The sequence below is a fragment of the Chiloscyllium punctatum genome, chromosome 1, assembly GCF_047496795.1.
Source record: "Chiloscyllium punctatum isolate Juve2018m chromosome 1, sChiPun1.3, whole genome shotgun sequence".
Taxonomy (NCBI): Eukaryota; Metazoa; Chordata; class Chondrichthyes; order Orectolobiformes; family Hemiscylliidae; genus Chiloscyllium; species Chiloscyllium punctatum.
This window is the reverse complement of record NC_092739.1, coordinates 126,198,099-126,224,168: the sequence shown is the minus strand read 5'-3', so window position 1 is coordinate 126,224,168 and position 26,070 is coordinate 126,198,099. Positions and strand designations below refer to the sequence as shown.

Below are 26,070 nucleotides of genomic sequence, written 5' to 3'. Positions count from 1 at the left end.
AAGACCCAGTACAACCCATGGACAAAACCAACGTCATCTACAAAATGCCATGCAAGGACTGCCACAAACACTACATAGGACGTACAGGAAGAAAGTTAGCCACCAGGATACACGAACACCAGCTAGCCACATAAAGACACGACCCTCTCTGCCTTGTAGCCCTACACACAGATGGAAAAAAACCCAACATTTCAACTGGGACAACACATCTATCCTGGGACAGGCTAAGCAAAGACATGCCAGAGAATTCCTAGAGGCCTGGCACTCCAACCACAACACCATAAACAAATGTATAGATCTAGATGCCATCTATCAACCTTTTAGAAAACGACAGGAAATGACATCACCACAAACCCCAGGAACCCCATCCAGGAGAAAGATATAAATAGAAAGCAGGAGGCAACAGCTTCGCTTCACTTGGAGGTCTCCACTGATGATGTTACCTCGCCTGGTAATGAAACGTCAGGATATCAAACCTACAGCTCAGCGAGCAAACCTACACCCTAAACCTTCAGAATTTTTTCCAATAGTTTCTCTACCTCTGACATCAGACTAACTGGTCTGTAATTAACTGCTCCATCAATTAAATGCTGCTCTTATTGAACAAAAGAACCTCATTAGTTATCTCCAGTCATCTTGCACTTCACCTGTCACCAGCAAAGTATTAACTATCTCTGCCAGGGTTGCAGTTATCGCCTTTCTTGCCTCCCATAGCAGCTTGGGATACATCCCATCAGAGTTGGGGGATTTATACCTGTTAATGCCCCCACCTCATTAATCTTAACGAGCTGCAACCTCACCATCCCAACTGAAATCCCCAAACACAAGTGAGAAATATTCAGTTAAGACCTCACCCACATCCTCTGGTTCCATGCAGAGGTTGCCTCTTTGCTTTCTATTAGACTCCACTCTTCCCTGGTAATCCCCTTACTCTTGATATTCTTTTGAACTGCCTTAGGGTTTTCCTTAATCCTGTCTAGCGAAAATATTTTGTGGCCTCACTTTACCCTCTTATTGTTTCAGCAATGACTTACAATCTGTATCCTTTTGAAGGACCTCCCTATTTTTAATATGCTGCATCTGATGCATGCTTCCTTCTTTCTCAGACTCTCCATCCCTTTATCACCAACTTTACTTGGCTTTTCTTTAGGCAGTGCCTCAACTTAAAAAATGTTTTCCAGTTTAGTTAGCAAGCCCTATTCTCCTATCCTCTCACCATTTCCTTGCTGACTTACTTTATCTCCTGGTCCAGCATCTTTAGAACATAGAACATAACAGTGCAGTACAGGCCCTTCGGCCCTCGATGTTGTGCCGCCCTGTCATACTAATCTGAAGCCCACCCACCTACAGTATTCCGTATACATTCATATGCCTGTCTAATGACGACTTAAATGCACTTAAACTTGGCGAATCTACTACTGTTGCAGGCAAAGCATTCCATACCCTTGCTACTCTCTGAGTAAAGAAGCTACCTCTGACATCTGTCTTATACCTATCTCCCCTCACTTTAAAGTTGTGTCCCCTCATGTTTGCCATTCCCATACTTGGAAAAAGGCTCTCCCTGTCCACCCTATCTAACCCTCTGATTATCTTGTATGTCTCTATTAAGTCACCTCTCAACCTTCTTTTCTCTAACGAGAACAGCCTCAAGGCCCTCAGCCTTTCCTCATAAGACATTCCTTCCATAACAGGCAACATCCTAGTAAATCTCCTCTGCACCCTTTCCAAAGCTTACACATTCTTCTTATAATGCGATGACCAGAACTGTACACAATACTCCAAGTGTGGCCGTACCAGAGCTTTGTACAGCTGCAGCATAACCTCCTGGTTCCGGAACTCAATCCCTCTATTAATAAAGGCCAAAACACTCTATACCTTCTTAACAACCCTGTCAATCTGGGTGGCAACTTTCAGGGATCTATGTACATGGACACCGAGATCTCTCTGCTCATCTGCACTCCCAAGATTCTAACCATTAGCCCAGTACTTTGCATTCCGATTACTCCGTCCAAAGTGTATCACCTCACACTTGTCCACATTAAACTCCATTTGCCACCTCTCAGCCCAGCTCTGCATCCTATCTATGTCTCTCTGCAACCTACTACATCCTTCGTCACTATCCACAATTCCACCGACCTTCGTGTCATCCACAAATTTACTAACCCACCCTTCTAAGCCCTCATCCAGGTCATTTATAAAAATGACGAACAGCAGTGGACCCAACACCGACCTTGTGATAAGCTGCTAGTAACTGGACACCAAGATGAACATGTTCCATCAACTGCAACCCTCTGTTTTCTTTCAGCAAGCCAATTATTGATCCAAACTGCTATGTCTCCCACAATGCCATTCTTCCGCATTTTGTATGATAGCCTACTGTGGGGAACCTTATCGAACGCCTTGCTGAAATCCATGTACACCACATCAACCGGTTTACTCTCATCTACCTGTTTGGTCACTTTGTCAAAAAAGTCAATAAGATTTGTTAGGCTTCACAAAACTGTGCTGACTGTCCCTGATCAGATTATTCTTTTCTAGATGATTATAAATCCTATCTCTTCTAACCTTTTCCAACACTTTACCAATAACTGAAGTGAGACTCACTGGTCTGTAATTACCAGGGTTGTCTCTACTCCCCTTTTGAACAAGGGAACCACATTTGCTATCCTCCAGTCCTCAGGCACTATTCCTGTAGACAATGTTGATTTGAAGATCAATGCCAATGTCTCGGCAATCTCTTCCCTTGCTTCCCAGAGGATCCTAGGATAGATCCCATCTGGCCCAGGGGACTTGTCTATTTTCACAGTCTGCAGTATTTCTAATACCTCTTCCTTGTGAACCTCAATCTCTTCTAGTCTAGATGCAAGTATCTCTGTATCTTCCTCGCTAACATTTTCATTTTCTATAGTGAACACTTTCGAAAAATATTTATTTAGTGCTTCCCCTATCTCCTCCGACTCCCACACACAACTTCCCACTATTATCCTTGATTGGCCCTAATTTAACACTCGTCATTCTTTTATTCCTGACATAACTATGGAAAGCCTTAGGGTTAACCCAGATCCTATCCGCCAACAACTTCTCATGTCTCCTCCTGGCTTTTCTGAGCTCTCTTTTTCGGTCTTTCCTGACTTTCTATAACCCTCAAGCGCCCTAACTGAGTTTTCACATTTTGTCCTAACATAAGCTGCCTTCTTCTTCTTGACCAGAGATTCCACTTGCTTAGTAAACCATGGCTCACGCGTACCATATCTTCCTCCCTGCCTGACAGGTACATACTTATCTAGGACACACAGGAGCTTTTCCTTGAATAAGCTCCACATTTTTAATGTGCTCATCCCCTGCAGTTTCCTTCCCCATTCTACACTTCCTAAATCTTTCCTAATTGCATCGTAATTTCCCTTTCCCCAGCTATAACTCTTGCTCGGTGGAGTACATCTATCCCTTTCCATCGCTAAAGTAAACCTGACAGAATTGTGATCACTGTCTCCAAAGTGCTCACCTATTTCCAAGTCTAACACCTGGCCGGGCTCATTACCAAATCTAATGTGGCTTCGCCCCTTGTTGGCCTGTCTACATAGTGTGTCAGGAAGCCCTCCTGCACACACTGGACAAAAACTGACCCATCTATAGTACTCGTACTGTAGTGATCCCAGTCAATATTTGGATAGTTGAAGTCCCCCATGACAACTACCCTGTCTCTCTTACTCCAAGCAAGAATCATCTTTGCTATTCTTTCCTCTATATCTCTGGGACTATTTGGAGGCCTATAGAAAACTCCCAGCATGGTGACTTCTCCTTTCCAGTTTCTAACCTCAGCCCATACTACCTCAGTTAGCGAGTCCCCAAACATTCTTTCTACAACTGTAATGTTGTCCCTGATCAACAATGCCACACCCCCCCCCTCTTTTACCATCTTCTCTGTTCTTGCTGAAACATCTGAATCCCGGAACCTGCAACAGCCATTCCTGTCCCTGCTCTAACCATGTCTCGTAATAGCCACAACATCAAAGTCCCAGGTACCAACCCATGCTGCCAGCTCACCCACTTTATTTTGGATGCTCCTCGCGTTGAAGTACACACACTTCAATCCAGGTTCTCGCTTGCCAGTGTCAGATACTTGATTTTGGAACTCCCTACTCTCATCCTCTTCTGTACCTGTCCTCCAATTTTGGTTCCCACCCCCCTGCTGCATTAGTTTAAATCCACCTTAATAGCTTTAGCGAATTTTCCACCCAGGATATTGGTACCCCTCTGGTTTAGATGAAGACCATCCTGCTTGTAGAGGTCTCCCCTACCCCAGAAAGAGCGCCAATTATCCAAAAACCCGAAACCCTCCCTCCTGCACCATCCCTGTAGCCACGTGTTCAACTCCTTTCTCTCCCTATTCCTCACCTCACTAGCACGTGGCACGGGCAGCAAACCAGAGAAAACAACTCCTGTTTGTCCTAGCTCTAAGCTTCCATCCTAGCTCCCTGAATTTCTGCCCCAAGTCCCCATCTCTCTTCTGACCTATGTCGTTGTTGCTAATGTGAACCACGACTTGGGGCTGCTCTCCATCCCCCCGAAGGATCCCAAAAACACGATCAGAGACATCACGGACCCTGGCATCCGGGAGGCAACATACCAACCGTGAATCTCTCTCGTCCCCACAGAACCTCCTATCTGTCCCCCTAATTATCGAGTCCCCAATGACTACTGTTCTGCTCCTCTTTCCCCTTCCCTTCTGAGCAGCAGGTGCCCCATTGCTTTCCCCTGGTAAGTCATCCCCCCAACAGTATCCAAGACGGTATACTTATTGTTGAGGGTAGTGGCCACAGGGGATCCCTGCACTGCCTGCCGGTTCCCTTTCTGTCCCCTAACTGTCACCCATCTGTCTTTTTCTTTTATCTGGGGAGTGACTATCTCTCTAAGTCCTGTCAATAACCCCCTTTGCCTCCCGAATGATCTGAAGTTCATCCAACTCCAGCTCCAGTTCCCTAATGCGGTTTTCGAGGAGGTGCACTTCCCACAGATGTAGTCAGCAGAGACACTAGTGGTGACCCTTACTTCCCACATTCTGCAGGAGGAACATTCCACTGCCCTAAATTCCATTCCCACTATTCTAACTCACGAAGTGACTACTATTAAAAAAGGATTAGGAAATAAACTAGTTACATTACCTTGTCAAATTGGCTACCACAACTTTTTTTTTTAACTGATTTTAACATTCTTGTTCATGTTTTCCTTCTGTATTTTCATGTCTCCTTGTTTCTGTCATCTTCTTCATGCATGAGATATCTGTGCTTGTCTGATTCTGCTGCTTGTGCATCTCCAGTTTTAGTTGCTGCAGCACCGTTGGCTGTGACTTCAGTTTTCTGGGGTTCTAAGCTCTGGAATGTGCTCCTGACATCTCTCGTCCCTTTCTCGCCTGCTCTCCTGAGTTAATGCCTTCAAACCTAAGCCGTTTGCCCATGCTTTTGGTTACCTGACCTAGTGGGTAGAGCTTTACCTTGGAGTTTGAGCACCCAGTGTCAGGCTTAAATCTGGTCTTCAAAAGCGTTGGAGAATGTGACAGGACTTCCAAGTCCATTTTACCTGTGGCGCCTCAGCAGCATCACCACGAAGGAGACATGATCACCACTAAGGCATGCAGGGCCCTTGGATGAGGTAGGCTGATTAAACCTTTTTAAAAAGGGGGGCGAAGAAGGGGAATATCCTTTGACATAATAGTTAGGACCAAGGGGTCTGCCATCCCTGCCCAATGGCTCCCTGTTTTGATTCTCTCCCAACTTGCACTGCTCCCTCTTCACCACAGGTAGAGCTGTGAAGGCATCTGTATTTAGCCTGTTTTATTTCCAGTTGTCAATATATCAATCTTCTGATAAAATGGCCATTAGTGAGCTATTTAAATATTGAAATTTGTCTTGTCCTCCTTGTGATAGGATGCCTGTTTAAAGATGGTCCTGCCATAGGTTGAATGCCCCAATGCCAGGATTTGACTGAGGAGCTGATCCGACCTGGCTCCCTCTAATTTTATTAGCCCCCTTGTTGTGGCCAGTGAAACTTTCCCCAGGATCAGTGTTGTACTTGGCTTTATCATGTTGCTGTGAAGTGCCTTAGATGTTTCATTCCACTTTATAGAGTATTCAGAAAAATATGGTATTATCAAATTCTTATCCATGATCCAGGTTCCTCTCTAGACTGGCTCCATTCTCTGTCTGATCTATCTTCACCTTTACAGATGAAGTAGAAAGAGTCCATGGCACCATTTTAACAAGCAGCCTTGTGTCCTGGCTGATTTTTATCTGTAAATCAGCATCACAACACAACTCAAACCTCCCAGTCCAGGTAGCGTCCTAGTAAATATTTTCTGCACTCTTTCTAGCCTAATGCTATCCTACAAGAGAGGGGATATTCAGAACTGCATGCAGTACTTCAGATGTGGCCTCACCAACATCTTGCACAGCTGTAACAAGGTGCCCCAACACCTACACTCAGTGTTCTCACTGAAAGTAAGCATGCTGACAGCCTTCTTCAGCACCCTTTCTACCTGTGACTTCACTTTCAAGGAACTGTGTACCTGCACTCTCTGTTCTATAACACTCCCCAGGGTCCTTCTATCGACTCTGCAAATCTTGCCCTGGTTTGAAGCTCAGTTGAGAGGATATGAGAATATCAGGGAATTGAGTAAGAAGAAGCAGACTGTCTTGAAGTGCAGGCCAAAAATACTGGTGAAAATGAGCATACTGGTGAAAAGATGCAAAATACACTTAGCCCTCTGTGGATGGACTAAGTGGTTTGTAATAATATCGATGAGATGTGCCTAGCAACCATGCTGTAGTAGTGATGATCCTCTCAGGTTTCTCTCACTAGTAGTGCTTACACAAGATGAGGAGAAAGAGGATTTCTGACTCTTTGGCAGCTGAACATAGATTCTGATCCCTGCCATTTGGCTGTGATGTAAATCAAATGGAAAACCCTGAAAACTTGATTTCATTAAGACTTCATCCACAGGCTTCCTTTATGACAATTTTCTTAATTCTTCAACTTTCCCTTGGGTCCAACAACATCTGAGGAAGGCAGATTATTTTAGGAGGAGATTGTTTCTCAGAGCATGAAGAATGAGAGCGCGTATTAGCTATTGTTCTTACTGTTAACTACTGAATCAATAGATTAGCCTGTATTTTGCATCTGCACAGTATGGTGATACTGCTGTCATTTGCTATCATTATGATGTGTTACTGGCAGTATCTTCTGGCATCAGAATATGTGCCGTTAAATGCGGAAATTCAGAGCTCACTGTCACTTCTTCCTGACTGCTCTATACGGTGAACTGCTTATGTTCTTTCAGATAAAAATAAATTAGAATTGAGTGATGTGCTGAGACCATTCACTTTTTTTAAACTCTTGCTGTAAAGTTTTATTTGCAAGTTTTTTCCAGATTGAATGGTATGTTACTGGGATTTTAATAAATAATTGCTGGTTAGTACAGAACTTCAAAATTGTTAAAAGGAAACAAGAAATCCAACATTTTCATTGAGCATTCAGCAGTCTTGGAAGGCATAAAACAGACTGAGCGTGTTAGAAGCTACATATAGAAATGCTTAGGCAAAAAGAATGTGTGTGTCTGTGTATTGTACCTCTTTCATGGAAAGAGAAGGTGTTATGAAGGTTTGCAATCCCTTTTACATTCCCCATTGCAACATCCTGACCAAATTGGATCTCCTTCCCTGCTCTGAGAACTAAGATTGACGCCTACCATTTTGCAGCACCTCCGTGCCAACAATGGTCCAATCCATCAGTGCCCCTGTTCTCATGCTGTATAAAGTTGTATCCCACTTTTCAAATATCTTTTATTAGGATATTAAGTTATAATTACCAGTAAACCCAATTTCCTTTGCCCTAATTTTTAAAATCTCATTTTCTTCAAGTTTGCTAATGATAATTAGCTTTTGATTCCATTTGCATATCAGACTCTTAACTTGACCTTCTGGAAAATAAACCCATTAGTTACTTCTTGGTTTTCTGTCTGTGGAAATTCTTCAACGTGATTGGTTATTTAGTCTATTCAGTGAGCTTACTGTTGTTCCACACCAGTGATCCTCATGGTTGCCACCAAAGCAAAATGGATGTTGGAAAAGTTGAAGTTTGTGCCTTAGAGCTGGCTAGATCTCAGGGGATTGTATATAGACAGCCTCCTTTGAGGGCATGAATTAGCACAGTTTTGCCACCCACTGCAAAATCCTGGTCACTGTGACTGGTACCATTATCAATGTACTTATGATGGAGAGAAAGCGAACTCAATGGTACTATACTGAAGAATGTTCTCGTGAGGAGCCAAAAAAGGTAAATATTCTTCGTCATGAATTTTGAAAACAAACATTCACCAATACATATCAATGCAAACTACTCTTCTAGAAGTGTCAATGTTTGAATTTGTCTGTTCCCCAAACAGCAGGATGGAGTGGTTGCTAAGTGTTTAATTGAGTCCAGCTCTAATATAAATCACTTAAATTGCAGGTCAATCCCCAGAATCATAGGCTGCTGTTTGAAGTGTTTGATGAAAACCGACTGGTGAGTACAAGTGAATAAATTTACTGCTTCTATTGTTCATTGATTTGGAAAGAATAATTAATTTATCTGAAAATACCTTGCCACTTGTATTCATTGCCAATTCCCCGACAGGTTTGTACTTTACTCTGTTCTTTGTTTGGTCATAAATATTGCACTGTTTATATTAGAATAACATCCAAGAATAATGATGCCTGTACATCGATCTATGATGGAAAATAAAGCTGTTAGAAAATAAACTGCAGCACACTGGTAGTTAGATTGTCAAAAGAGTGATTTGGTGTGACTTTGAAGGAGCACTGTTTTCTAATAAGTTATTTGCCACAGAATTCATTAATTAAGTTGCACTAGTGTGCCAGGTAAGTTTGTGTTGAAGTTCTGTACACATTTGAAACACAAGTGTCATGCCAGTTCTGTTTTGTGTGCAGATGATCACTTAGTCTTGTTTAGTTTGTGTCATTGACTACGTAGAAACACATTAAGTGTGGCTCAATCAGTGCTTTTTTTAATGAAAGAAAGTCTTTTGGGTCATTTGGAATTAAACTGTAGTTTGTTTTGCCAATTTTATATTGGTATTTGGTTCCATTGCAAAACATTATCACGGGAATATACTTGTATATAATCTCTCTAACTAAAATGTTAAGTAGATCAGGATGACCTTTAGTCTTGGAGTTAAAATTATTTAGCTTTGGTTTTGGTTTATGCTGGACAAGAATTGCTATCCTAGATATGTGAACCCTTCATCCCAGGGCAGTTTGAAAGCTGTGCTGTAGCTGCGATCTTAGAGCCAAGTATTTTTCTTTATCACAAAGTGCAACACTACTGTTGTCCTGTCAACTCTGTCCCAGCAGTGAAGAATAAAAATAGAATCAACAAAATCTCTCTTCCTTCATTTCAAATTGAAAATCAACTTTGTTTCTTATTAATGTGACGTACATAAAATGTATTTTAAACAACCATTCAGTATCACTAACTTGTCCAGCATTAACATTGCTCAAATTAATCAAACCCACTGCCAATGCTGATTGTTTAATTAATAGCTAGTTCTATACTTTAAGAAATGACTGACAAGACTGGCTGTTAAGGGATTTAAGTCACATTGGATGCTGATGTCGAAATAGTGTGATTTTTCTTTTGGGAAAATTAAAAGAATCAATTGCTCACAACCTCTAACCATTTGGCTAATTTAAGCTCAGGATAAGTGAGGAATATTCTTTAATAAAGAATAACAGTGGTTTCACATTGTTTCAAAGTGACTGGTATTTTATGTCATGCAGCATGTGTTGTACCCAGAATAAAGTGTCACTCTAACTGTTATGTATGACACTGACCTGAGTCATATTTTGGGAAAGGGTTCTTTAATGCTCAAATGTTATAACCTTACTGGCAGAATTCTGTGGATATCAGTAAATGTGTATATGTGAAGCTCCTTTAGAACTATTAGTATGTGACATACAGCATTTGAATCATATGGGTACCATGCGAACATTGGAACGTATCATTTAGGAGCGTGAGTGGGCCGTTTGCTCCCCCACTACAAAGCAAAATAATGAGCCTGCCCCAACACTCAATAAGAGTGTGACTGATCTGAATCCTCCACATTCCTAACAATTATCAGTCATTTTTTACTCCTTTGCTAAGTAGGAATCTTTCTATGTCTGGCTAAAACGTATTCAAAGTTTTGCTTTCATTGCATGTTGTGAGAGATTCAAAAACTCAAGAGTCCAAGAGAAAATAAAACACCTAATCTTATCGTAAATGAACAACTGCTTATTTATAAATGATGACTCCTAGTTCTAGGTTTTCAGTAGTATACATCCTTTTCATGTCCACCTGTCAAGACCTCTGAAGAATTTATGTTTCATTCAAATTGCCTCTTACTCTTCTAAACTCCAACAGATTGCAGGATTAGCTTGTCTAACCTTTCCTTATAAAATATTCTACTAATTACAGCTATTAATCCAGGAAACCTTCACTGCACTGCCTACAATGTAAATGCATCCTTCAATAAAGTGACTGTTATTGATCATAGTTCTGTAGCTTCAGTCTCCCCTAAACCCCTGTATAATTGAAGCATAATCTCCCTCCTGTGGTGTTCAATTCCTCTTGCAGCAACTGATAATGTTGTTTAACATATTTCCCAACAGTAAGTTTGTTAGCTTTCTCAATTACTTGTTGTACCAGTGCAAGGCTTTACTGTTTGCTATAATTAGAGTCATAGAGATGTACAGCATGGATCAACTGAGTTGTGAGAGTCAATCCAATTGTTTACTAGTCCTGATTAATTATAAAACCCACCTCAGTGTGTTTTCACAAGTTTTGCAGAATTTAAATTTATCAAAATATATACAAATAAATTGATACTTAAAGTGGTAGATTGCAGGTTATCCGAATTGGGATATGAGTTTGTGACAGGTGTTAACTGGACACAGTGCTCTTGGTCAGTTCTGTTGATTGAAGTTCTTCTGTCGTCCATCTTCCTTTTTATGAAACAAACCAATGACAACCAGGCATTACCAGTGATTAATACTTTCTTTATTTTTAATAGGTATTTTTATTGAAAGAAAAAATAGATTTTTTAACATTTTTAATTAATACTTTCTAATCTACCTGTTCAGAGATATTATTACATACTTTCTGGAGCAGACAGAATTTGAACCCAAGCTTTCTGGCTGAAAGACAAGGACTCTGCGATTGTGCCACAATATCCTACTCCAACCCCTCTCCACCTCAGTAGCTTCTGTTTAAAAGATGGTCTTTATAACACAGATCTTTTAACCCAGAAATAGAAACATTATGATTGCACCAAACAATCCCCAATCATGCTTTTTAGTTATTTTTTTCAATTAACCTGGTGAGAGAAGGTACTACTTGCCTTGAGAGCAGGTGAGACTTGAACTCTGTGGTAGGGACATGAAACACGAAGCCACAAGAACCTCACCCACAATCTCATTCACTTCCTACTGTCTCCTGATTACTTTCCTAAGATGATAGTTATTCATGAAACTATGCCCTTTAATGTTTCTATAACTTTTATAACTTCACACTATTATCTTCTTTACATATTAGTTCAAGATAGGAGGATGTTGTCATGTTTTATGATTGATACTCTGCACTTATTGCTTAATTTTCTCAATTAGTCAGAATTTCTCTTTAGGTCAAACACCTTATTGATAACTTTATTTTTAGAAGGCAGTTTGTTTTTACTAGTGGATGTTTGTCCTTGGAAGTTACGTATTTTTTTCTGAATAAGTGTTTCAGTAGTAAATTTGCGCATGACCCTAAAACTAAACAATTTAAAACGAATGCAGAAAATTGTGAAGTCACTCATATTTAAAATCACAGTGTATGTATAAAGTATTAATATATTGTGACAACTAGTGTGAAAAGACCAGGCAAAAATTCATGTGGGCTTGCTCATTCAACCTGGAAAGACTACAAGGTCTGATTCTGTGACATGAAGTGAAGTGTAGTAGAAGCTGAACACATCCTCAAAAAGGTATGATCACAAGCTAGGCCAGTCATGTGGTGTGTATGTACCCTAAATTTACTACAACTAAATAGATGCTAAATTATCACTTGCTTAATCAAAACACAATAACTAACAAATTAAACTACAACTTTATTAGACACTGACTTCCCTACACCTGCAGGCAGACATTTTGCCATTCATGCGATAGAACCTTCTGCATCTGGGTTCTGCAGACTTAACACATTCAGTAATTACTTCTCTTATTCTTTCTGCAAAAATGGACAAATTTGTACTTTCCCATTTCCCATTATTTACCTGTTCATTTAAACTATTTATATTCTGTTGTAGCTATCTGATATCCTTGGTACATCTTAGTTTTTGACCTATCTTTGTGTAATGATGGATGTGAAATGTGTTGTGAGAATCTGAGACTGGTAGCCTCAGTATAAAACTGTTTGCTTGTTTCTGTTATTTACTTTTCCATTCCGCCTGAACTATTTATGTTCAGTTTTCATTTATGTTATCCACTGGGTACCTTTCGTAAGTGCCCTTCGCGCCCCACCCAATCTTAATTTCCATCACTTTTATCATCTAGGGACCTCTGGGTCTGCTTACTATACTTTTCCCTCCATGAAAATAAACCTTGACTGTACTTGAAGTATCCTTTCTTTAAAACCAGACCATTGTTGAGGTACACTTTTGCCTGCTAATCTGAGGTTCATTTTTGTTTTTCTGGACCAGATCTATCCTTACCCTGTTAAACTTGGCTTTTCCTAGTTAATAGTTCTTACTCTGGATTGCTTCTTATTGGCTATTGCAACTGCTGTCTTATCTGCTACAAAACCAGAAATTACTGGCAAAACTCAGGAAGTTGGGCACCATCTGTGGCAAACAAGCAGAATCATTGCTTCAAGTCCAATGACTCATCATCAGAAATGTTAGCAGCTTGGGGAAAAAATTTATGCTGAAACCGAAGTGGGGGATGTGGGAGTTGAAAGGTGAGCAGTTAGCTAGAGACCGAGCTCAGAGAGAGAGAGAGAGAGATGAAAGGGGTAGTGAAATGACAAAGTAATGGCTAGCAGGCCAGGGTAGAAGAAAAGCTGAATAAAAGATGATAAAGCAATATTTTCTGATTGGTGTGATACGACAACTGATGCCTTAAGTAATTTGTGATGAGACCTGAGATTTTTAGCAAAGGTATTAATGATTTGGATGAAGGAGTAGAGTTGTTTCTCCAAGTTAGCAGATGTACTGAATTAAGTATCGGGAAGGTTGTATGGTGCCGCCGTGATAAATATGCAAATATGATGATATTGACCAATGTAAACTTTTCCTCAATTAGTGATTAATGAGGCAGACAAAGCAAATGCTCGTATCTGTTTCCAAAGCTAGTCCCAGACAGGTTGCCAAATGCTGTACAGCGAGAGGGATGTGCCTTGTGTGCATAGCATGGCTCACCAGGAGACTCTCCAATTCTTCCATAGACATGTTGGAAGGATTTACTGGGCAATAATCAACCTGTCAGCCAAGTTACGAATGTGCGTTACATGGCCATCAAGATATTCAATAGGATGATGGAATCAGAAACATGAGTGTTTTTAAACCACAGTTTGCTCTTCCTAGGATTGATACCTTTTTCTTTCAAGTTGTCTTTTAATTGAAAACATTAAAAATTGGCGATGCCAAAGTATGGGATATTCCAACTATAAGACATTGGGGTGGAAACAAAAATGGCTTGTCAGCTCATCAGGCTATCTCTCGAAGATGACATTGAGTTAGCAAGGTGCAAAGGCAGAGAGCAAAAGGGATTGGGACTTTATTATGTGGTTAGCAATGGCATGTTGCTGATTTATGTGCAGTCAAAATAAATGGGCAGCCCTACACTCTAAGTCAATCAAAAGCACAAGGGTTGTTTACACTACAAACCTTACTGGAGACATCAATGGGGCAAAGAGCAATTAATTGATCAATAATCAGCCACAGGAAATAATAATGTGCTCAAGTGATGTGGTGTGGTTGTATGTGCTGTGTGAATTACAGGGGTAATCATACATTACATTACATATCAAAAGTGAAATAGTTTGCCTACTGGAAATCTGAAATAAGAACAAAACAATTTAGGTTACTTGGAGCAATTTGGGCGTGCCTGATAAGGTGAGAGAAAGTTAGTTCATGTTCTGGGTCAATAATGTTTTCATTTGCTGTGATTTACAGGCCCGATAGCCTCATAACAGTAGCTAGAAAAATTCTGGAATCTTATTATTAAGGAGATCATTGAACATAGCAAAACAAATAGAGAAGTGGAGAGATGGAGGGAACACATTCCATAACTTTGGGTCCAGGTAACTTAAGGTGTGGCTGCCAGTTGTGAAGTGATTAAAACTGGGACTGCACAAGAGGTTAGAACTAGAGATTTGGTGTTTATGATAATTATGGAGCTGAAAGATTACAGTGTTAGAGAGGGATAAAGCAGCAGAGGGATTTCAACAAAACCTTTGACAAAGTCTCATGGAATTTTATCAAGAAGACGCATGGGATACATTATAGTTTGATAAAGTGGATTCAAAATTGGCTCAGTTGTAGGAGATAGAGGCCGATGTCAGAAGACTGCTTAAGTGATTGGAAGGCTGTGTCCAGTGATGTACCACAGGGGTCTGCGCTGGGTCCCCTACTATTTGTCATTTATACTAATTACATAGATGACTGTGCAGAGGGTTGGATTAGTAAGTTTGCAGATGACACAAAGATTGTGAGATGGTTAACAGTGGGGCTGAGTGTCCTGGGTTACAGGAAGATATAAATGAGGTAGTCAAATGCGTAGGTAAATGGCAGATCGAATTCAATCCGAAAAAGTGTTGGGGTGGATACACTTTGGAAGGAGTCATTTGACAAGAGAGAATGCAATGAATATCATGGCACGAGGAAGTTCTGTCAAAGGGATCGTAGCATGTTTGTCTACGGATCTGTGAAAGTGGAAGGACATGCTAGTAGTTAGTGGTACAAAAGGCATATGAGACACTTACCTTTATCAATCAAGACATCGATTACAAAACTAGGGAAGTCATGATGGGATCGTGCTTGGGTGAAACCACAGCTAGAGTACTGTGTGCAGTTCTGATCATCATGTTATTGGAAAGATGTGATTCCCCTTCAAAGTGTGCAGAGGAGATTCATCAGGATGCTGCCTCGGATGGAAAGTTTAAGTTCCGAGGGAAGGTTGACAGGCTTGAGTTGTTTTCATTGCGCCTCAGTCTTCTCTGCTCCAATCTGATTGAGGTGTCTAAGTTTGAGGAACATGGACAGAGTGGATAAGGAGCAGTTGTTCCTTTTAGTTGAAGGGAGTCACAAGGGGACATGAATTCGGGGTGAGGGCAAGGATGGTTAAGGGGGAAATGTGAGGGAAAACGTTTTTAGCTGGGGGGTGGTGACGGTCTGGAATGTGCTAACTGGGAGGGTGTGGAGACAAGTTGGCTCACATCCTTTAAAAAAGTATCTGGATGAGTACTTGGTATGTCATAACACCCAAGGCTATGGGTCAAGTGGTTGTTTCTGCTGTTGTCTTTTCGGGTGACTGTGTTGATGCCGAGTGTTCCATCCAGTTTCATTTCTTTGTTCAGATTTTGTAGCAATTGCTACAACTGAGTGGCATGCTAGGCTATTTCAGAAGGTAGATGAAAATCAGTCATGTTGCTGTGGCTCTGGAATCACATGTAGGCCAGACCAGATGAGGATGGCAGATTTCCTTCCCTGAGGAACATTAGTGAGGTGGAATGTGGTGATTTGATTGATAACTCATCTCAGGTTCAAATGTAACACAAAAAAATGTGAGAGTTGACTGGTTTAATCTGTCCGGAAGCTGAAGGAGAGTAGTTAAGTAGTTGGTAGATAAGTAAGAGTTTGAAGTGAGAACTGAAAATGATGTACTTAGTCTTCCCAAAGTTTTAATGGAAGGAATTATTGCTCAACCCGTACTTATATTCAGACAAATGGTCTGAGATTTGAGCAACAAATGGTCTGAGATTTGAGCAACAAATGGTCTGAGATTTGAGCAACAAATGGTCTGAGATTTGAGGTGATGGAAAGGTAAAGCTGGATGTCATGAGCGTACACGTGAAACTTGCAGTGTGATTGAAACAGTGTTTTTAAAGTGGGGGAGTATCTGTGGCGGAGTTCCTAAAGATCGGGGCCAGGATCACTGCTTTTCCAGATATGTGTTGATAACCTCAATTTGAGTGTAAAAGGTACACTTTCAAAATTTGCAGGTCGCACACAGTTTTGAAATACTGGGAACTGTGAGGAAGATAGTGATAGACATCAACAGAGTGTAACAATGACGTAAGGCAAGTTGTAGATGAAATTTCATGTTTAGAAATATGAAGTGATATATTTCACCCAATGACATCAGGTAAGTCAGTCAGGAAAGTGTTATTGAATGTTGGAGCAGGCTTGATGAACTGAATGAGTAATTTCTATGTTCATGTTTCAGTGCATCCTTCTGATGTTCCCATGAGTGAATTTAAAAAAAAGAGCTTTTATGCAAGGCAGTGCATTTACAGAAGCTAAGTTGTTTTTTATTCATTCATGGGGTGAAGGCATTGCTGGCTGGGCCAGTTAAGAGTCAACTGCCTTGCTGTGGTTTAGATTAGATTAGATTAGATTAGATTACTTACAGTGTGAAAACAGGCCCTTCGGCCCAACAAGTCCACATCGCCCCGCCGAAGCGCAACCCACCCATACCCCTACATCTACATCTACCCCTTACCTAACACTACGGGCAATTTAGCATGGCCAATTCACCTAACCTGCACATCTTTGGACTGTGGGAGGAAACCGGAGGAAACCCACGCAGACACTGGGAGAATGTGCAAACTCCACACAGTCAGTCGCCTGAGGCGGGAATTGAACCCGAGTCTCTGGCGCTGTGAGGCAGCAGTGCTAACCACTGTGCCACCGTGCCACCCACTTTGGAGTTACATTTAGTCCAGACCAGGCAAGATTAGCAACTTCTCTTCCCTGAAGGACATTAATGAACCAGATAGTTTTTTTTCAACACTCGGCAATGGTTTAATGGTCATCAGACTCTTAATTCCTGATTTTTATTGAATACGCATCCCACTATCTGCCATGGTGAGAATCAAATCCAGGTTCCCAGAATATTTCCTGGCTCTCTGGATTAACAGTCCAGTGATAAATACCATTAGACTGTTATGTTCCCATAAAAAATGAAAGATTATGTTTGATTTTGTACCGACCGGGAGAAGTTACAACGTGCAAATTATAAATCTGAATGTACTGTATAATGATTTGTCTTTCTGGGGTTAAAATACAAAGAGAACCTTAACTGGCCCATACAAATTCTTTTGGCAGAACTTTGCTGTTGAATTTTCTTTTGTCTTGTGTGGAGAGCTTTCTTTTATAATAGCACTTTATTGTCACATGTATCTTTACAGTCATTGCATTTAACATGTTATTATAATAATATTCTGCTTTATTAGGGCAGAGTTCAGTTAGTTTTAATTATATTATGATGTCTTGATTTAAATGAGAATGCAAAAGGTTTCTGTGTGAGTGCTTTAATTATCTAAGTTATAGAGCCATAGTTTTTTTCAGTTTTGTTTGAAAACTTTCACCAGTGATACCAGTGAAATAATTCCAACTCCCATTTTAATTTGTGTTCACCAAGTATTACTGCTGCAGCTTTCTTCAAACGTTTCAGGAATTGACTGAAAAATTAAATTGGTTACCTGTGCAAAACCAAAGCTATTGTATCAATGGTAATAATTTTAAGTGGCTCTTGAGTGATGTTGCATCACTGGCTCTGAAACCCATGACAATATATTTTACAGAATTTGTTTTTATGGGAAGTTAAGTGTAGATCAATATAATTTGTCTTGCCCTTCAAATAATCCTGTCGCATATCTTACTAATGCTCACTATCTGTACTTGCATGTAAAAGAAACAGCTTGTAATTTGTTTAATGACTTTCATGACCACAGGGATGTATTAACGTGTTTTACAGCCAATTGAGCACACTTGCGGTATAGCCACTCTTGTAATTGCAATAAAAGCTGTATTCACTTATTGCAGAGTAAGCTCCATAAACAGAGATATCTAAAACATTTGTGCTTGCATTACTGACACTGACAATTTCTGTGTTAATGACCCATCTTATTGGGTTTGCCATCTCTATCAGCCTGATCACCATAGGCTGGAGGCAACAGTGCACTGCTGTCAGAAAATTAATAACATGGGCATCAAATTTTCCACAAAGGCAGCTGTTGTAATCAGCACCTTACTGCTGACCTCTGAACGTGTGTGCCTGGTGGATCATAAACGTCACTATAACAAGCACTCGTGAAGTAGGGTCTGTTCCACCTGGAAACGTTGTGACTAATGTGACAAAAATAACCAAGTAATACATGATCTTATTGAATTTGAGCAGACTGGTTTTACAGACGAGAAGATTCACTGCGCATTGAGAAAAGCATCAATACTATAGGCATCCAAAGACAACTCAACAGCATAAAATCTGTAATGTAAAGAACAAATGTTGGGTAAAAAGAACACAAGAGATCCAAATCTCTGACATTAAGGGCATGTGTGGTTCCTTCAGTGATGTTAAGACAATCTGTGGCCCACCCAGTACTTAAGGTGATACTTCACTCCTTGGATGCTGCCTTAACTGCTGTGCTCTTCCAGCACCACTAATCCAGAATACTTCACTCAGTCAAGAATGAAACAGAGTTCATCAAGTACAGTGAGGCAGTCAATGCTCACTGGAGAGGGTGTTTTGAGTATAGGTAATTCCTGAACTGAAACAGTCTTTGACTTGATGCCCATTATTCGATTCATTGATACACTCGCAGCCCAATCTCATCATCACCTGAATTCAATTGAAAGATCCATTTTGCAGCTTAACAGCAATGAAGCTTCTGGAGTAGGTGGATTCCATGCCAAAGTTCTCAAACACAATAGAGGTATTGTTCTTGCACACTATGCGACTGCATATTCCTCAGCGTGAACATTTTAATAGATCTTAAGGATGCTGCGACCATGACTATACTCAGGAAGGAAGACAATGATGACATCTATAGCAGAATCTCCCTGCTATCTGTCACAGGGATGGTTCTGGTAATGATCCTGCTAAGTTGACTCCTTATATTTGCCAAAGAGCTGCTTAGAGTCATAGTTTGTGCCCATTTGAAAGGCACCACAGACACAATCTTTATAAAGTGGAATGAATAATACCAATGTTCAGTAAGGCTTTTTTGTTGGATAATAGAAGCTTTTGATTTTGTCAACTCTGGAGTCTATTCCTTGAACGTGCCACCAATGAAAACTGCGATTAAACAGAGCTATGTCACCACACTAACCAACTTTTCCTCTTCCTTGCTTCACCTCAGCACCAGCAAATCACCCCCTGGGCAAGAAGATAATTAGCATAACAGACAGGACTCTATTCAATCTATGACACCTTCCATTCAAATCGAAAAACACTTTGCTCTCCATCATGGAATTGTAGTGTGCAAGTAATGACTGTTTGTGTGCTGACTTAGAAATTGAGCTCCAGATTATTGTCAATTCCCTCTGAAGCATTTCGTGAATAGCTGAGGTTGTCTTTAAGATCGCTCCCACTGCTATCTCCACCAGTGATGAGATCCTGGAAAGTTTGGGACATTTGCTGTATTGTGGAAGCCATCCTCTTGACAAAAGTAGACATGGATGATGAAATTTATTATCGTCTCCAATGTGCCAGCTCAACCTGCAGCCAACTGAGAGAGTATTTACAGACCATGATCACAAATCAAGAATAACATAGTAGTTGACAGGACAGCAGGGATACCTGTGCCCCTGTATACTTCCTATGTTTGGGCAAGTTCCAACAGGCATCCAACAGCATTGAATTATCAGATCACCAATTCAATCCATCCTTGCCTTTGTCCTCTCCAACTGTCATTGCATCCCAGCTCTCCCTTTCCCTTGAAAATTATTAAATATGCATTCACCTGTCAGCTCCTCTGCAACTTCGGTCTGCTTTGTGTCTGTTACAACCCTCGTCTAATCGTGAATTATATCTTCATGATTGTGGTTTTGTACCAACATTCTATATCATATCTGTTTCATTTGACATTTGCTATACAATGCTTCTCCAATATCTCCACTAAATTTTCAAATAGCATTGCTAACATATTACGTTGTAGTTCAACTCTTACTACTTGGACAAAGCATCATGTTTCCGCTGGAATTTTCTAAACAACAATCCTTGGACCTCTTCTCTTTGTAAGCTTAAAAAGATGCTTATCCGTGTGTCATTTGTGGCTCTGGTGTCCATTATATTGAAGGTCTGGATTCACCATGTCACACTCCATGACTTGAGCACAAATATATGGACTGTCCCCCTGCTGCTTCACTGAGGGATGCCTACACATTTGAACATGCTGCCTGTTACCTCAGCTGATAAGACATGTGGCACCACTTGGAAGAAGGGCAGTGGGTGGTTATCCTCTGTATCCTCACCAATATTTATTCCTCAGTTGACATAATTAAAAATGGGTGATCTGTTCATTATCACACTCCTGTTTACAGTGTCTTGCTGTGTACATATTAACTCACATTTCCTATATAACTGCAATTCAGAAGAATATTGTAAAGTGCTTTAGAACATCTGGTGGTCCTCAATTGACACGTAAATGCATGTTCTTGTTTATTTTTCCCCACAATAGCATTTTCAGCCATATTATCAATACCTATACTGGACAGTTGACTCCATATCTAACAATTCTGTTCATACCACAATGACTTGAATAGGTTGGGTCTGTTTTCCCTGGAGCATCGGAGGCTGAAGGGTGACCCTATAAAGGTTTATAAAATCATGAGGGGCATGGATCGGGTAAATAGACAATGTCTTTTCTCTTGGGTGAGGGAGTCCAGAACTAGAAGGCATAGGTTTATGGTGAGAGGGGAAAGATATAAAACAGACTGAAGGGGCAACTTTTTCACGCAGAGGGTGGTGGTGTGTGGAATGAGCTGCCAGAGGAAGTGGGGGAGACTTGTACAATTGCAACATTTAAAAGGCATCTGGATGGGTATATGAACAGGGTCTGGAGGGATATGGCCAGGTTTCGGCAGGTGCAACTAGTTTGGGTTGGGATATCTGGCTGGCATGGATGAGTTGGACCGAAGGGTCTGTTTCCATGCTGTACATCTGTATGACTCTATGACTTGTTTAGATCTTGTATGAGTCACAGTTTCTGTGACCTGAATAATAGGAATGCCCATGCGATTGTTTTTGGCACTTGAAGTAAACTTTGCTCATTTGTCCCTGATTTCTTCTTCTTTCTTGCTGGCCATTACTTGCAAATTGAAAAATAAATCTACAACTTCAGACTTTTTGTCCACATCCACAGTGTTGCCTCTCCCTCGGCTGCTGTGCACCAAAAGCCTCAAAATATTTGCCACCTCTATGCAACATTATTCCAACATTTGCCTGACCAGCTATCATGTATTAACTACAAATTTCCTATTGTCCAAAGTGCAATAATCTACATCCATATCTGTACAGAGCCCTGATCTCCTATTGTCTTGTCGTCTATGTTATTCACTACCTCCTGTCCTGATGCATTTGGTTTGTAGTTTTGACCTTGTTTCCAGTTGCCCTCCATTTCTTTGTGTATCTCTTACCTATATAACCTCTTACAGCTATACAACTTCTCCTGCACATTGCAGTGTCCCTATTCCAGCCTCTAATGTAGCTGATTCCCTCAATCTCCCTTTGGCAGGGCTATCCATTTCCTCAGCTTATTCCTCTCATACTCATTCCTTCATGTTATTTCTGCACTGTTATTGTTTTCTGCCTGCCTTGAAAAGAAATCTAACCCATTCCAACCTGGCTTTCCGTCCGCTTCTTTCCAAACTTTGAAACAACTGGCAACAGCTTTTCCTCTTTTGGATATTTTAGACTCTTCTACCAGTTGTTGGTCTGTGAGAAAATATATCTTTGCAGAAAATTGATAATGCGGGAGACAAGCATTTTTTGGGACTTTTTACAGCAACTTTAAAAGTTCTTTTATTAATACTGCAGTAGTGTATTACTTTATGCCAATTTTCCAAGAGGTATGAGTTATAAATAGTTGACCGTGCACCGCTCTTAATTGGCTATTACACTGAAGTTTAAATAAAACCATATTTCTTCAGCTTTCCCCTGACTGAAAATGCATCTTTGGTAACTGTGTTTAAAGTTTTGCTCTCAGAGCAGCTATAAAACTGGATTTAGTGTAATCATTAAATTTGTTTTGGTTTTAGCTTATGGAAATAGAGATTTAGAAAACCAGCTCTCAAGTATTTAGACGGGTTACGTCAATATTTTACAGATTCTCTAAGCTCTCCAGAACTTTTATAATTGCCTTTTTTTCCCTCTTGCAAAATATTCTGCTATCGTGTGAGGAGATTTATTGTGGTAAATGGAGGCTGCCTTGGTCAGCTGCAAGTGCTTTCCCGCTGGGGCTGCTCTCTTTGATGGAAAAGGAGCAGCTGTGAAGGCACTGTTTCAGACACTTGCTGCCTTCAGGAAAAAATTGCTGCTGTGCATTGGAAGGGGAGTTGCATCACGTGACTGCTACCACCCTACCCCATGTCACACTGTGTAGTAGTACTGATTGCCTTTATCCAATCATGCCTGGAATGCCGCCTGTCACTTGGGCTATTTCTGCTATCTGTCGCTATCAAGCTTCAGTGCTAACAGTTTGGCAGATGGGACAGTTTTTTCTCGAGCTTACATCTTTGCTTTTTTTAAGTATGCTTTTGGCAGTGTGATTTCCTCTTCTCGTATTTTAGACTGGGCTCTTGATGTTGAACTATGGCCCATCGACTGCGCCTTTACTTTGGATCAAATAGGAGTCACACTGATCCCGAATCGGAGATGTTAGATGAAGAGAGAGAAAATGACATCTACATGACATTCCATACTTTGCCAAGGAGGAATGCCCCTCATCCTTTTCAGGATATGACTAGGCCTGTGTCTGATGCTGTGCTGCCTTTACAGGATCAAACCTCCTTGAATCGCAGCTCTTCCATGTTCATTCCTCAGTTGCACAGTTTGGATTCACGACCCACCAGGAGCTCCTCAATGCAGATATCGTTGCAGCGCAACCCGCTGAATGGATGTAGTGATACCAGTGTCTCGGATTCTCTAGAACAGGCATTACCAGACATAGGAATGGAAATTGGCAGCAGTGATGGTTTATTTTCTAGGAGCCATTCTCTTCCAAGTGTTCCTCTAAGCACAGATGATCCTCCATCCTATAATATGGCTGCATCAAAACAGGTTAATGGAAATTCCCCATCTAATTGTAGAATAAGTTCGCTTTTTCCTATGGGACGAAAAGCATGTACTGTTGGTCAAGAGGGATTGACAAATGGGTCTGTCTCTGATGTAAAGGTTGGAGATGTAACAATTCAACACCGCTCGCCGACAGAAGTAGATCAGATGCGGCTTTCATCTTTCACTCGTAATGGACGTCCGAAAGCTCATGCCTCCGTGACTAGGCGCTGGTCTTTACAACATCAACCATACATGTCGGGGAACATGGGGAAATCTTGCTTTGTCTTCCAGCTCCAGCAACAGTGTAAAGATGTCCAGGACTCATGGCTGGGTTTTAAAAGTGGAAGAGCGTGCACAAAGGATGAGCATGCAGTTAGACATCCACATATACGACTGGGGCGAAGTGCCTCAGCCACCTTTCCAGTTAAAGGAAATGCTGAATATTTTGGTGTTGCTGAGAGAAGGGAACAAGTTGCAGGAACAGTAACTGGGGAAAACAATTCAGACATGCTTTGTGGTGCTTCATTGGAAGCGATGCCACAAACACAGTCCTGTAAGTTTAAGATCAGACAGGAGCGAAGTCAGAGACAACCACACTTTCGAATTCTTTTAACCCGAGGATCCGAAGAGCAGAGTGAAGGCTCAATAAGAGATAATGCTTGTTGTACTCAGACAAGAATGAATTCAGTCACCAGAGAGGACTCCATGGTATGTAAGCAGTTCAAAAGCATATCGGTTACTTAGATTGTGTGTATGTGGATGCTATTTTGAGGCTGAAGGTGGATGGGGCGGGGTATGGTGTGGGACCCAAATACAGTTGGTTTCAGAGGTGCGAACATTTAAAATGAAGTCCTGATGGGGCTATACTTAAAGATTAATGGTTTTTAATTTATTTTCTTAAAATGTGGTTTGTCTGTCTAAGGACTGTGTCTGCAGGAGCTGTCTTAATAGCTTTCTGAACAAGATATGTACAGTCAAGTAAGCTGTGTCATCAGTTTAGAAAACCGGCTTAAAATTACCCATGTTGGTATTCAGTGCCTATGTGTGCTCTTTCTATCGCAAAATTTGGCATAAAAAGAAGGTTCCTAACTGAAGTACAAATCTATACCACACAATGAGTTTGTTTCTTCATGGTTTTCAGTTTGGTGGAAGAAACTGCAAGGTGTATTTTTTTCATGAACTGTTTAAACATGTTTGCAGCTACAAGTTGGCTGAATTTAAAGCACCAAGCATATACTTTTTTCCCATAGTTTGTGTTTACTGTGTCTGATTGATGTAAGACATGACTTGTGGTCTGTCTTAGCAGGTGTTATTCCCTTATTCATTTCAAGTAAAGGCATTAATTATGATGTTTATTGGCTCTGGCCCACAGACAGTTGGGTCTGGAGATCATCTTCTGTTTCATTTTTCTTTTAAAGGGACAAGTATATTATTTGAAGGATGTTTTTCACTTTGCAAGTTAATGGAAAACAGAATTGAACAGGGGGTATAACAAGCATGCAACTCAATCCCCCCAATTCACACTTGGTGGATTCAGTTAGAGTGACCTCCATCGTGCTCAATGGCAAACACTAAGAGAAAATGGAAAGAATATAAACTAAAGCAAAAACCAAGATGAGAGAGAGACTTTATGTCCAAAGGACCTTCATAGTCCTAAATCCATTGAATTGAATTAATATTCAGTACATTATATTAATTCTGTGAATGTTGAATGAAAAATAATAGTTTGTACTTCTGCTTCTCTGTAGTCACATGTATTGCAGGCACAGTCCATTTGTGCTGTTGTGTAACCCTGCTGTCTTAACTGGAAGCTGATGTGTTGGATCAGCCTGAGATTCTGTTAGGAGCCACCTAAATCCAGCAGAGGAAACATTGCCAGAGGAAACACTTATGCATAGCCAATCAACAACATGCCTTCCAGATCCTGGTGTCTCCAGCTTTGCACACAAGCTAATAAAAACTTTCAGCTCCTATTGGAACAGTGAAGTTATGTGAAAAACATGACTGCCTCTCCATATACAGCAGAACTGCAGCTGATCCACAACAAACCAGGGCTGGACATAGTTTCAGGGCTTAAAAGAAGAAGCATTGTATTGTGTACTCGTTTAAGAGTAAATTGGAGAGTATTTCATGCAGAATGTACTCTCCAACTGCACCCCCCCCCCGCCCCATCCCAAAACTTTCCATCTTCAAAATGCTACGGAACAGTTTCTCTTAACTTGCCAAATTTGTGAATGGAAGCAAGTATTGAATTGCATTCAAAAACTTGTGAACAAATACAATTAAAAGAATATTTTAAAAGCCGAATTATGTACTTCATCTGCTGAGCCAAAAAAGCCAAAGAACTGCAGTTGGTAGAAATCAGAAACTTAGAACAGAAATTGCTGTTGAAACTCTGCAGGTTTGGCCACATCTGTGGAGAGAAAACAGAGTTAATGTTTCGGGTCCAGTGACCCTTTAGGGGATATCTGTGATCCTGGGTGAAATCAAATCATGAAGGTTGAAATTTCATTTGGAATCCACATAGGGGGAATTTGAGCTGGAGACGGTAACTGAGGAATGTGATGTGGCTGTGGAAATGACTTATGAAAAACCAGGAGTGACTGCGAAAATAATGACGGTGAGTAAGAAAAAGGATTCCTGTCAGAGAGGGGTGCAGAACTTCTTCAAAGTGGATGTGCCTGGAAGAGATGCCTGGCAGTGAGTAAAACACTAAACAAAAAAA

The 26,070-nt window shown here is 40.7% G+C and overlaps 1 protein-coding gene across 11 annotated transcripts in view; it reads left to right on the top strand.

Moving 5' to 3' along the window:
* Nucleotides 1-26,070, top strand: part of nedd4l (NEDD4 like E3 ubiquitin protein ligase) — a 497,532-nt gene that overhangs the window by 220,121 nt on the left and 251,341 nt on the right. For 4 of the 11 annotated variants that reach the window (XM_072573735.1, XM_072573727.1, XM_072573711.1 and 1 more), the window contains exon 1: nucleotides 22,762-24,053. In XM_072573735.1, the coding sequence (XP_072429836.1) occupies nucleotides 22,881-24,053 (1,173 nt within the window). In that variant the 5' untranslated portion in view covers nucleotides 22,762-22,880. Of the gene's footprint in view, nucleotides 1-8,502; nucleotides 8,557-22,760; nucleotides 24,054-26,070 lie in introns of those variants that run through there. The other 7 variants (XM_072573778.1, XM_072573770.1, XM_072573760.1 and 4 more) reach the window with 3 other exon arrangements.